The 14,228-nt window shown below is 41.5% G+C and overlaps 1 protein-coding gene across 1 annotated transcript in view; it reads left to right on the forward strand.

Annotated features, from left to right (window-relative positions):
- SLC2A13 (solute carrier family 2 member 13) overlaps window positions 1-14,228 on the forward strand; it is a 155,934-nt gene that overhangs the window by 19,259 nt on the left and 122,447 nt on the right. Inside the window, exon 2 of the mRNA XM_032186075.1 lies at window positions 10,658-10,817. Coding sequence (XP_032041966.1) covers window positions 10,658-10,817 — 160 coding nt within the window. The remainder of the gene's footprint in view (window positions 1-10,657; window positions 10,818-14,228) is intronic.

Below are 14,228 nucleotides of genomic sequence, written 5' to 3' on the forward strand. Positions count from 1 at the left end.
TGTCAGGTGTAGAGAACCATAGCAAATCCAGTATTGAAAATCAGTGATACTCTCTTCCCTGCCTATGTGCATATATGTATATTTTTTGAAAGAGCTTTTCTTCCCCTTTGGGTTTCATAGAAATGCTGTTCCAGAAATAACAAATCTATTCCTGCCTGGTTCATTGTAGAAAAAAAAAAAGAGAAAATCCATTTCAATGTTGAAAACTTCAAATTATTAAATACATATTGATAGCTCTGTAAGTGACCCCAAAAAAGACATATCACAGAATCATGGAATAGCTTAGACTGGAAGGGGCCTTAAAGCCCACCCAGTGCCACCCTCTGCCATGGGCAGGGACACCTCCCACCAGCCCAGGTTGCCCAAAGCCCCATCCAGCCTGGCCTTGAACACCTCCAGGGATGGGGCAGCCACAGCTTCTCTGGGCAGCCTGTGCCAGTGCCTCACCACCCTCTGAGTGAAGAATTTCTTCCTTATATCTAATCTAAATCTCCCCTCTTTTAGTTTAAAGCCATTCTCCCTTGTCCTATCACTACACCCCCTGACAAAGAGTCCCTCCCCAGCTTTCCTGCAGGGCCCCTTTAGGCACTGGCAGGCTCCTGTAAGGTCTCCCTGGAGCCTTCTCTTCTCCAGGCTGAACAACCCCAACTCCCTCAGCCTCTCTTCACAGGAGAGGTGCTCCAGCCCTGTGATCATCCTCATTGCCCTCCTCTGGACTCAATCCAACAGATCCATGTCCTTCTTGTGCTGGGGATCTCAGAGCTGAACACAGGGCTCCAGGTGGGGTCTTATGAGAGCAGAGCAGAGGGGCACAATCCCCTCCCTTGCCTTGCTGGCAGTGCTGCTGTTGATGCAGCCCAGCACATGGTTGGCTTTCTGGGCTGCAAGCACACGTTGCCTACTCATGTTGAGCTTCTCATCCACCAACACCCCCAGGGCCTTCTCCTCAGGGCTGCTCTCAATCCATCTTTGCCCAGCCTGTGTTTGTGCTGGGGATTGCCCTGGCCCAGCTGCAGGGCCTTGCACTTGGCCTTGTTGAACCTCATGAGGTGCACACAGGCCTGTATTTTGTCTGCATTTAATTAAATCCCAGTCTCTCCTGACTTTGACACTCACACTAAATTTTCTCTTTACATCTTTTTGGACTAATGTAACATTGAATAATCTTAAAGTGACTTTGGATAAAATATATATGTTTAAATTTATGCCCCAAAGGAACTGTTCTATAGTACTAACGTTGAGGCTGAGGTTGAATGGGAACCCTGTAATTGAAGTGGTTTCAATGCTTTTAAATATTAATTTTCATCTGACCTTAAAAACTTTCTCACTCCTATTTGCTTTTGTGAAAAAATCCCTTCCTCCTATTGTGAAAATTGTATTTTCCCCCTCTAGCTCTCCTACGTATTCTCTAGCTGTCCACTGATTGTGGCATGTCTTGTATTGCCTTCAGCATGCAGATGGTAGTTGATAGAACTGAATGCTTGCAGTTCTCTGGCTGTGGATAATATTTACTCTATGTGAGTTATAAAAGCCACTAAAGATTCCTGCAAATTTTTATGTCTGATTTCAGGTTTAATTTTTATTTTAGTAAGCTAAGTAACAAACTGAACAAACTAGGTTTTATTTTCATAAACTTTCGTGCTCTAGCCTGTAAATGGTAGGCTTTTTTCAATCTTGCCTGAAGTGTCTTGGCTCATTTTTTCCCCATTTTGTAACCATTTGAATAGTTCCTGTGATGAATAGTTCCTTCATGATTACTGGGTTTGTTAGATAGTCGTGTGTCTGCTATGATAGGTGGTTTCTTTATACTATTCTTGCCATATACCACCCTGGAGATGTTAGAGAAAGATCTTAGCACTTTTGTTACACAAGAGTTGTACTCGGCATCTCTCTCTTTTTTTTTTTTTCCTCTCTCTTTTTCTTTTTTCCAAAGATTTGGGTTTGCATCTGTAGCTTTTGATCAAAGGAGAGTTTATGCATGTGATGCAATTCACAAAGATTAATGGTATCTTAATTGGTTTTGCATTTACAATATGACAGTTGTGGTTATTTCTAGTGGCACACTTATTATTTTATCTTTTTATCTTATTTTTTTTTCTTTCTGAATAATGATTCTATGTTCCTGATCCCTACTGATATCCATGACAATGATGAGTCTTCAAGTGGACAGCAGAAAGAGTTATTCATTCTGTCTCATTAAGATAAGGTTGCTGTATACAGTTGAAACGATATCAGTTAGGTAAGAGTTTCATTTGTTTTCCTTCAGATTCTTTAGGGAATTGGACTCCTTCCAAGTTGGACGCTATATAACAACACAGGTTTTTGGCACTAATAATAATAGTCAGTCTGGTTTGGGTCAGTGTCTGGATAAGAACATAAGCGTCAGCAACAACTTTGTGTATTAGATGTTCAACAATACAGTTTCTCTAAGATGAAACAGCTCATTCTGCTTGGATAAATTAGTGTTTAAGTAAAGTACAAGACTTTGGTGAAGTCTGCTGACGTTAGACCCCAAGTCTAGAGGAGCTGCGCTTAAATCTGCTGGTTACTGAGATTTGTGTTCTCACAGATTAATGTGCTTTCAGTGCTAGTGTTTTGTCCCACTGAGCTGACGTATTTCAGAGCTCTGCTGTAGCTGAGTTCTGCCAAACATCCTTGATACAACTTCCAGTAACCATTTTTAACTGCTGTTAATGCCTTTACTAGATACGTGTGGTGGGTGGAGAGCTTAGGTATTAGTGGGGACATGAGCCTTTCCCTGATATTTGCTCTCAAATAAGAGCTGTTTCAATGAAGATTTTAGCTTTATCTGCTAGGCAAGTGGTTAGTGTACTAGAACAGTGTACAAATGTGCTGCTTTCTCAAATATTTCCCATTAGCTTGTTTAATGAGGCACTCTAATATCCCCTCAGGCTGACTGTCATTACTGAAAACTGAAGTGTTAACTGTAACAAGGACTCTACAAGACTACAGAAAGGCTTAATTTTTGTTTTGGTGAATTCTTATAATTGGTGATGACTTTACAATATGCTTCAGAGCTGCCTGTAGAATAAAGGTTGGTGACTGTTCCAGCTCACATATGTGTTTTTGAAAGCTAATGGTCTTTTAGAATAAATACCCTTTGTGGTTAAAACGTGTCCTTCGTTAATGATAGACATCCTTCTTCCCACAAACTACTTAAATGGTTCTTCTTGAGGCTGACAATCAAGAATATAGGATTACTGTGGAACTCACTGCTACTTTCACAAAGTTAATGTGTTTCCTGCCCTTATCCCTTTGAATATTACTACTCAGATGCGAGAAATGTTCTGAAATTATGTAATGACAAGAGTGCCCTTCTTGTCAGAAACGAAGTATCAACCTTATACTGTAATTTGTGGGAATACTGCAGAAAGAAAATTATTGATGAAAGTGTCTGTATAATCTGATCTACTTCTGGAATCAGTAATGTTTAAAGACATTAAATTTAAATTGTATGTCCAGTGTCCAAGACATAAGAAGTTTATCAGATTTCCTATTTAATTAAAACCAAAACATTTCACCCACCTTGAATTCCTATTCCAACTTTCTCATAGCATAACATCTTTTCAGCTGTTTATTAATATTTCATTGCTGATTCTCTTCTCCATGAACTCACTTCTTTATCAAGTGGCCTCCACAAATCCTCCATCTGGGGAGCCATTTGCTACAGCTGCTTGGAACCCTTACAAGTAGCATAAACCACCACAGGCAGCTTCTTAATGAAGCGAAATTTAAAGTTACTTGCATTAAAGTTTAACATTTTAATGAAAATTTGCTCTTGACAGTTCATCTTAAGATATGTGATAGAGAATATTTTAACCAAGATAAGAGTTATGTTTTTTTTAAGTATCTCAGTGCACCTTTATATGTCAGCGAAGCATGCCTTCCCAGTGAATGAGGCATTCCCTCCTGAAATGAAATGTTTCAGTAATTTCTGTTTCTGCTTATTTATTTGGAACCTCTAACAACAGAAATTTCTGCAATGAGCTCTGACTGTTCTTTGATGTTAATGGAGATTAATGGCTCTACTACTGGACTGTGAGAGCACTGAAACAGGATGGAATATCTTTGCTATTTGTATTTTTTTTTTTGTGATTCACGTCCTGATTTTAGTTTGGAAGTAGATGGTGTGGTGTCCCAAGGTGGTTTAGGCCAATCTCTGTTACCATGCGTGGTTCTGCCAATGGGGCCAGTACAGGCTTTGGATCTTGTGGTGAACTATTTAAGGGAGCTTAGTGGTATAAAAGCCTGTGTGGGCAGGGGGATACCCACACATGGTAACAGAGCTGGTTTACCAGTGGGTTCAGTTGTGTTGGTGCAAAGGATTGGTACAAGCTGGTGGGAAGGAGAGACAGAATGACAAAATGACACACAGGCACCAATTCCTGTAAGGGTTTCCTTAGTGCTTCATATTAATGATCAGCCTTTTTTATTCCCCAAGCACGAAAGGCTGACAATTATGAGTTGTGGGGTGTGTTGTTTCTTTGTTTTATGAACCTTTTTGGTAATCAATACAGCAACACCAAAAAAATTGCCAAGAATCCTTCCCAATCCTTCCCAGTATTTTTGCTGCTGCTGAAGCTGGTTATTTGTTGATGCTGTTGAAATGATAGACACTTACATCCCTGGTACCTTAGAGCTTTTTTATTACGTTAGGAGTAAAAGTGCATCTCATTCAATATCCTGTCTCCAGCTTTTGTTGCTCATCTGTTGTTTATATGACGCACCTTCCCTCCTGTCTGCTAGATATGATTTGAGCTGTAGTGGAAGTCCTAGTTGTTACAGGATATGTTTATAATGTATTTATCTGATCTTGAAAAAAAAAAAAAGCCTAAGTTACTCCATCTCCGTAGTATTTTTTTTTTATGAACAAGAGCTTGGATTTTGTTTTTATTCTTTTTGTTTTGCTACATTAATCTAATTTCTTAAAATACATAATTAATCATTCTAATTATCTTGGGGCTTCTCCTTCACGACCTTTTTACGGAATCTCGGAGTGGTTGGGGTTGGAAGGGACCTCTGGGGATCATCTGGTCCAAAGACAGACACCCAGAACAAGTTGCACAGGATGGCACCAGGCAGGTTTTGAATATCTCCAGAGGAGGAGACTCCACAGCCTCTCTGGGCAGCCTGTTCCAGTGCTCTGTCACCCTCACAGTAAAGAAATGCCCCCTTATATTTAGCTGGAAGTTCCTGTGCTTCAGTTTGTGCCCATTGCCTCTTGTCCTCTCACTGGGCACAACTGAAAAGAGACTGGTCCCGTTGTCTTGATGCCCTCCCGTCAGATACTTATACACATCGATCAGAGTCCCTCTCAGCCTTCTCTTCTCCAAGCTAAACAGGCCCAGCTGTCTCAAACTGTCCTCATATGACAAGTGCTCCAGTCCTCTAATCATCTCTGTAGCCCTCGTCTGGACTCACTCCAGTAGCTCCATGTCCCCCTTGTACTGGGGAGCCCCAAACTGGACACACTACTCCAGGTGAGGCCTCACCAGGGCTGAGTAGATCACCAGGGGGAGGATCACCTCCCTTGACCTGCTGGCAACACTCTTCGTAATGCACCCCAGGATACTGTTAAACCTTCTTGACCACAAGGGCACACTGCTGGCTCATGGTCAGCCTGCTGTCCACCAGGGCTTCCAGCTCCCTCTCTGCAGAGCTGCTCTCTGCAGGTCAGCCCCCAGCCTGTGCTTGGGGTTATTCCTCCCTAGGTGCAGGACCCTGCATTTGCCTTTGCTGAACTTCATGAGGTTCCTCTCAGCCCTTTCCTCCAGCCTGTGGAGGTCCCTCTGAGCGGCAGCAGAGCCCTCAGGTGTGTCAGCTGCTCCTCCCAGGTTTGTGTCAGCAGCCTTGCTGAGGGTGTGCCCTGTTGCATCATCCAGATCACTGATGAGTAAGTTGAACAAGACTGGACCCAGTACAGACCCCTGGGGCACACCAAAAGCTACAGGCCTCCAACTAGTCTGCACTGCTGACCACAGCCCCCTGAGCTCTGCCATCCAGCCAGTTCTCAGTCCACCTCGTGGTCCACTCATCCATCCCACACTTCCTCTCATCTCCCCTCATCTACCCAAGCCAGCCATCCCATCATTTCTAACTCTCCTGTCAGTAAGTTTGTTGACTTCATTCCTGAACTTCGTAATGAACTCTTTAAAATGCGTATGTGCTCATACTGAAAATACCTTTCTGGATGGTAATGGGATTCTAAGATGCCTTTTCACACCTGGTTTCTATTGATTGTCTTAAAATTGGGCTGTGTGCTCTCTCTCGTCTCTGCTTTGCAGTGGTAAATCTGCAGATTATAGTAGCAGTTCTAGTAATTAGTGTCATAAGTGACTATTTTAGAAGTGGAAAATACATTTAATATGATGATTTCAGTCCATCAAGTCATCTGACGTTTCCTGTACAATAATTAGCTGCATCTTGTGGTTTAAATTTAAAGAACCTTCAATTACATTTTTTCTGAACCATATTCTTTACCGAGGTCAGGAGGCTAATGCCTTGGTTACTCCAGTGGATAAAGATTGGGGTTTCTGCTGTCCCTTCTCAGATTTTGTAGCTGTGGCACACAATGTAGAGCTTATAGTTTCTCTGACAGACTTCCAGTTAATTGTTTTCATTTTCTTTTCCTCACATCTTGTCACTTATCAGCTTTATTAGTTAGGTAGTAATATACTTGCCTGCAGCAAGGATCTTTTATTTGGTGTGAGCACTTTAACAGTGAGAGCATATTAGAAAATGTCATCTAAGTGTAAATGAAAGCATTCTCATATGAAAGATAAAGAAAAGATTACATTGCAGCCATATTTACTTTGCAAGGAAAGCTGTTCTTTGCTTTCAAATTTGATTAATAACTGTCCATTAAAATAACTACATAATGAATACTGGTTATGTATTTTAGATGTTTTTATAGTTGATTAACATTTAACTCGCTCTCCTAGACTGTAGCGGGTCTTCAGTTGAAAAAGAAAAATCTGCAGAATGCATTCTGAGGTGGCTGAAAGCAAAACTGTAGTGTGAATAATGTTATCAAATCTAAAATATTGCTTTTTTTCCTTTAAAGTGGCATGAATTCTTCCTTAATTTGGTTTGTGTCAGAATAGCATATATATATATTATTTCTCTCTCTCTATATATATATTTCTTGGTGATTTTTTTTTTTTAGAAATAACTTTGCTTCTGTGTATGGGTGCTGGCTGGATGGCAGCCAGTCAAACTGGGGAGGCTTTCCTAATCACATCCCCCCATCTCCTGAAACCGGCTGCTCTCTGTTTCAGGCTCAGAGATGAGATATTTTTTTTCTGCTGAACTGAGTTTTCAGTTTCGATGTTTTGAACCTGTAGGTTTTGGGAAACCCAGCAGAGGCAGTAAGGTCAGAGAACAAGGCAAGGCAGCAACGGTGTGAAGAGTGTCACGGGGAGAAAGCTGATGTGGAAGCTGCAGAATCACAGAATCGTGCTGGTTGGAGATCATACACCCACAAAGATGGTTAAAGAGTAATAAAGCATAGGCTCCTAGGATGGTTTGGGTTGGAACGGACCTTTAAAGCCCTCCTAGTTCCAACCTGCTGCCATGGGCTGGGACACCTTGCCCTAGACGAGCAAGGTCCTGGGCCAGCTGCACCAGATGATCTCCAAAATTTCCTGTCAACCTAAACAATTCTATGCGATTCTGAGCTACTACTCTTAACTCCGTAGGTTTTTCTAAGAAATCACGTGCTGTTCATTGCAGGTTTGAAAAGAAATCCTTACAACTGTTGTGTTAATGCCAGCTGCATACCTGCAGTCCCTGGGTGGCTTGTGACTGGCCTGCTGCGTGTGTGCGGGCTCCCCTCTTCCCTGCTAAGTCCTGTAGCCATTAACTTTCTGGCGAGATCACAGCAGAAACAGTGAACCTGGTGCTCTCAGCTCTTGTTCAAGACACTTCACAAAGGTGTTTTAAACTTCGCACGACCCTTATGTTACAGCAACAGGCTTTAGGTTTTCAGTAAATGGCGAGTGTTGCCCACAGCTATCAGTGGTTCCAGCAGTGCTCCAGGGCTGACGGTGTGCTCCAGCTCTGGCCCTAACTGTTGGTGCTCTGTTCAGTGGCACGGCTCTGCTTTTGGGATGCCTCAGAAGCAGATTTGGCTGGTGTAATTTGAACAAGATTTCTCTGCAGATCCAGTGTAAAATCAACCATCAGAAAGAACTGAATGGACTAAAATGCCCCTCAAGTATGAGTGTGTAAAAGGTAGCTTTTTTACAGGTTATCTATTCTTCTTGATTGTGCATGTCCCTCTAGCTACTTTCCAGTAAAATCCGTGTACAGACCTTGCCATCGTTATCTCTTGAAGTAGCTTCACTGGAGGGTTATTTCAGAAGTAGCCTTCTTGGGAATGGTGTTATTTTTCTAAAGCTTTTAATGATACCCGTATTTGCAAGCCATGGGGAGGGTGAATACTCAGGACTGACTTCCAGTAGCTTCCAAGAGAAAGATGTAAGGCCGGTTTTCTTCTTGTCCCTTGAAAGAGGGAAGCAGAACAATATTTCTCTCCCCAGTCCATATTGCAAGACCAAATCCTGTTTCTGTACCTGCAGCCTCCTTGTTGGCAGAACTTGGTCTCCTACATCATTCCTGCTGCTCTGAATTCAATCACCTTTCATTTCCGTGTCACTCTCGTAGTCAGCGGGGAAGGTGGTTATGGCCCATCTGATTAAATAGCCACTGGCAGGCAAAGTGTTTTCTTTCCAGCTTTGAGGCATTGTGGCTTTTCAGTGAGGATTGCTCTGAGTAGAGTAGTGGAGAGAAAAATATAAATGGACTCAAAAAAAAAAAAATCCAACCAAACAACCAAAAAACTGAAACCCTCCAGAGATATCAGACATCTCTAGTCCATGAATTGTCAAACCTGGTGATTACTGGAAACCCATTTAGCGTGCTGCTTGGTGCTTCTTCTACTGCCGAGCCTTTCCTAGGTCTCTGTGGCTGGTCCTTGGTTGATGGTTTTTGTTTTGAGAAAGCAGATGTACTCCTACGCTTTCCTGTAATGGCATTTCCATTATATGTGTGCTATCTCCATTGCTGCAATTGTAATTAGTGAAAACACTGATGTGAAAGATGCAAGAGAAACATCCCTAATGGTGAGGCGTGTTTGAAAATTTGCTTCTATATCGCAAGAGGCCATCTGAATGCTTTTCTCTGTGGTGCCTTCTGGTTCACTTTGAAAAAAGGTTGAATAAATTTTTAATGTTTTTTTTTTTCTTTTTCTTTTTTTTTTCTTCTGACATTTTATGTGTTTTTTTTGTCGTTGTATGTGGGTTGCTGAGTCAATAGCAGCAGGAGGCACCGGTGTGTCCCAGGAGCTCTGCCGGGAAGTGGGCTATCGCACGGAGCGGCTGCTGCAAGCATCTCCCTATCAGAACAAAAAATCTTCTGATGCTGTTTTATTATTAAACTATTTGTATTCCTCGCTCGAGCTCTGGGAGGCTCCAGCAGCTCTGTCAGGCTAACCTTGTTGCTGCAGGGGGTTTTGTGCTCTTAGTCTGGTGAGCCAGCTGGGCAGTGGGCGCCTGCTTAACCCTCCGCCAAGTATTCACGCCACGAGGCTTTTCTGCCACTGTGTGTGGTGGAAACCATCCCTGTGCTTCAGGAACCTGTGCACCCAGTGAGGCGACCCCAGCTTGTGGGGTGGCGTTGGCCTGTGCTGGTGGAGGCGGTGGGGCTGCCTCGGGGAGGATGAGCGAGGGGAAGTGTTGTCCCCACTGCTGGTCAGGTTGCGTTCACTCTACTGAGGTGGTATCTCAAGTGGCTTCAGGAGAAATGGGCTTCTGAGTGCATGCCGCCAACATATTTCCATTTTTTTACCAAAAAAATGTTATATATATATAGTTGGATGTCGCTCTTGGTTCTTCTAATGAAAAAGGAATACAAACTTCCTTTAAATGAGCATGAATTTGTTGGTGGATATGGCACCCATCGTGTGCTGTGCTCAGCTCTGCTCTTTATACGTCACCGGACATCTGTTCTTACGGCTCGTGTATGCGTGCGTGTGTTTGTCTTCCACGTGGGCATTTCTGTCTTTGGCACAAGTGGCTCATTTAGAGCCAGCCCTACATTCACAAAAATTATTGCCAATATCAAGACAGAAGAAAAGGCATCCGTGCTTTAGCTTCAGTCCTTGCCTCCTTATGGTGGTAGAACTTTTAGTATGGTGTTTGGGGTAGTTTTAAACTCCAGAAAAGTCCAGAAATAATCGATTCTGTGTAGCAATAACAGAGCTGAGAACTCTTTGCGTCTTTTGATGTAAAACCTTTATCTAGCCACTTTCTGTTAAATATGCTTACTGGGATCATAGCTTCTCGTTATCTCAAAACTGTAAATATATTTATGTATTTTATTTAACTTCAGTGTACACACAGTGTGAATTAGTGACTTATTCCTTGCATTGTTGCGTTAATCCTTGAACTTGGGATGCAGTCACTAGCAGCCAGTGTGTGTGCCCATTTGCTCTGGATTTTCTTCTGGAGTTCATTAGGTGTATTTTCTTCCTTGTCATCTTCTGGAACCTGGACAATCCCAATCTTAGTATTTCACGACAAAAAAGGATGTAATATCTCTTTCAGTTTCATAAATGCAATTTGCTTTATTCTTGTAGGTGTAGCATCTATGACAGTGCCCGTGTACATCGCAGAAGTTGCTCCACCACACTTAAGAGGCAGATTAGTCACCATTAACACTCTGTTCATCACCGGAGGGCAGTTTTTCGCAAGTGTCGTGGACGGACTCTTCAGCTACCTCGCGAAGGACGGATGGAGGTTTGTGCGTCTTCATTGCTAAAAGGAAAACAGGCATAGTTATGATTTGGGCAAGGCTAGGTAAATAATTGAAGGAACGTTTAGTGGTTGACAGCTATCGTAATTTGTGTTAGTTAAATAGAGTTCACATAAAAACTGGTAAAACTGCATACTGAAATGGAACTTGAATAATTAACTTTTGCTAAATGATGTACAATGGTAAGCTTTCACTTAAGCTTAACATTCACAGTATGTTTAGGTTTTCTGACTTAACTAAACTCTAAAATGGATGAGCAATAAATATGCATCAACAAGCTTGTATGATTGTCATGACGTTTATAAAAGTAGCTCGCCTTTTGCATTTAGAATAATTACATCCTGATTTTTCAAAAGGCAAATTTCCAGTGATTGTGGTGCTGCGTGCACAAAACAGAGGTGTAGACTGAATATTCTTAACTTGAGCAGTAGCAATCTAATGAGAAATGGAGTGACAGATACTGTAGTATACCTTTATAGTTAAAAGTTTGGGTTATATAGAATAATAGGAATCTCTTTTACTCTACTTTCTGGATGTGTTCTTTGTATAGACATTGCTCAGTGATTCTGGACTGCACCTACCTTCTTTATGCTGGTGTGTCATTTGAGTGATTAGACATTTCTGTGGCTCAGTATTTTACTTGCAGTGCTGATGTGAAAAAATCATTAAGAGAACTGTGTGGGAGGAATAACTTATACTACACATTCCAGCTTCTGGAAACTTGTGCTTAATTATGTGTGCTGTTCTCTTGAAAGTCTCTTGGGAAAGAGGTGCATGTTGCTGTAAGGTCTTCAATTTCTGTTTGCTACAGCCTGGAATTGTTTTGCTATTTGAAAATCGTAATTTGAATGATCCTCCAACCTTCAAAAAGCTTGCAAATTAAATATTATTATTTTCACTGGCTTCTGATGGAGCTGAATAAGGAGAAATCCTTAGGTGGACTCATGTTTGTTGTTGAAGTTATGAACAATTCATCAGGGACTTGGTATTCAGAAGTGCTTAGAAGCTGATCTTTCTTTAGTATGTAAAGAAATATGCATTAAAACAAAAGTAATGTTTTCATGATGAATCTACAGGTTAGTCTGTGTATGTCTGAAGATTAAAGAAGTTTGAGGAGTTTGCTTTTTGTCCATACAATTGCTTTCTTTGCCTCTTATGTAAAAAGATGCCATATTTTGACCTGAAGAAAAAAAAAAGTCACTTCATGCTGATTTTATTTAATATAGTCAATTCTAGTTCTGCTTTTTGCTTTCTGAAAATGCATTGTATACTCTAGCTGAAATGGAAATAGCATTTCACATTTTCACTTGACGCTTCTGATGACCTTTTTATTGCTATGCATCCGCATGCTTCCACAGACCACGTGTCCGATTATGGAGGATTGAGAAACAGCCTTCACTGAAAGAAACATTTTATAGGATTGTTAGTAGTTGTCCTAGTTTTATAGGATGGTTAATACCTTATTGCAACTAATGAAATACAGTCAGTTTTTAGAAAGGGTAATCATGATATGCACTAATGCATGTCCAAGTAAAATAAACTGAAGTATTTGACCCCCAATGCCAATTGTCCCAGTTGTTGTGTTGTTATTTTAAATTCACTTTTAGCTTAACTAATTTGCTAACATAGGTCCCTGTGCATGGAGCTGGGTGTTGACAAATGGACAGGAAAGATATTTACTTAGAAATGGAGCTCTGGGTCACTGTTACTGTTACAAATGTCTGTGTGCTTTCTCTTTGGACAGATTTTTGTGGGTTTTGTTTACCTCACGGGTTAGGGTTTTAGCAGGGGAAAGCTTTTGTGGATGTATCTGTGTTTTTTTCCCTTCAGTGGGCTGATACATATGAGATAGGGATGTGTCTGAAATCCGTATGTTTCAGTAAATGCCACCATATTGGAAGAAAAATCCACGTAAACACAGTATCCAACAAGTATTGATCTTATTGGAGCTGTTCAGATAAATTAAAATCTGCTAGCCTGAATTTTTCATCTAGAAAAGAGGGAGTTGTGTGCGAGGCCAGTGGTGAAGGGGAAGGAAATGTTACAGCTTTCAAGGTAGTAGAAATAAATTGTGGAAAGCTAAGAATGGATCTACTGTGCATTCTGAATCATAGAAAAAAATGCGTTGGAAGGTACTCCAGGGTCTCAAGGCTAATTTACAGCTCTTCAAGCAGGGTTAGCATCAAAGTTAAATCAGGTTGGATTAATTTACTCAGGTCTTTGTCCAGCTGATTTTTGAAAATCTCCACAGGTAGCCATTTCCACTTCTCAGGACAACTCACTGATGTTCGATCACTCTTACTGTGAAGAATTGTTTTTCCTCAGCTTTGATCTGAATTTTTCTTGTTGCAATGTGTGATTATTGGCTCTTGGCCTTCCACAGTGTACATCTGAGAAGTGTCTGTCTTCATCTCCTCCATGAGCTCCTTTTCACGTGTGAAAGATGAAATTACATCCCCCCTCGATTTTCTCTTCTCTGAGCAGCACAGACTAGGTTCCCTCAGCCTCTTTCCTCGTGTGTTCCTGTTGCTTTTTCGTCTTATTGATCCTTTGCTGAGCTATCCCTGGTTTGTAGCTCACTCTCATGTTGGTGGTCCCAGTCTTCTGCATGTGGCGTGGTGCTTTGAGTAATGAGGAGTAATTGTTTTTGCAGCCTGCTGGCTCACACTGGATATCTTTTGCTAATGCAATAACGCTGTGTCTTATGTACATGCCAAGCACTGTTCTGCAGGACTGAGCCGAGCTAAATGAGGTGAAACTGTTGAAGATGCTTTGGGCAGAAGCTGAGGCTGGGCTCATGGTGAGGTATGCAGGGATGCTCAGCTGCAGTGCTGGAGCTGTTGTTTGGGGGTTGCTTATTCTTCTGTCCTCAGCTAGTTTACTGCAACCTGAGGCTGAGCAGAGAAGTGTACAGATGGTCCGTCACCTGGAAAGAGTGGCCAACGTGCACATGGCGAGACATCCCAGATGTTCACTCCTGAGTCATCCCATAGAAGAAGGAAAATTACAGCAATTATCGTAGCTGTTAGTGACTGAATGGCTGTGCATTGGAGTGCAACAAAAACCAAGAAGGAACTTTACTTCTGGTTGGTCTTGGAAATGCAGGATATTAAATTAAAAACAAACAAAAGAAAACAAATATTTAACCTGACTCTTATGTCAGGTTAGCTTTATATACCTTGGTAATGCCATCTTAATAGTATTGCAGCAGTATGTCTCGGAAGGAGAAATGCTACAGCAGCCTTATTAAATTTCATGCTGGATTTTTTCAGGTCTGCTAGACATCTGGCTTCGAATGCAAAGTCTTGTACTCTGTATAGAAAAGAACTATATTAGATTTCTGAAGGCTGGCTCACTGCATGTAATGTCCAAAATTGCCTGCTTTTACTCTAAAT

The sequence above is a fragment of the Aythya fuligula genome, chromosome 1 (assembly GCF_009819795.1).
Source record: "Aythya fuligula isolate bAytFul2 chromosome 1, bAytFul2.pri, whole genome shotgun sequence".
Taxonomy (NCBI): domain Eukaryota; kingdom Metazoa; phylum Chordata; class Aves; order Anseriformes; family Anatidae; genus Aythya; species Aythya fuligula.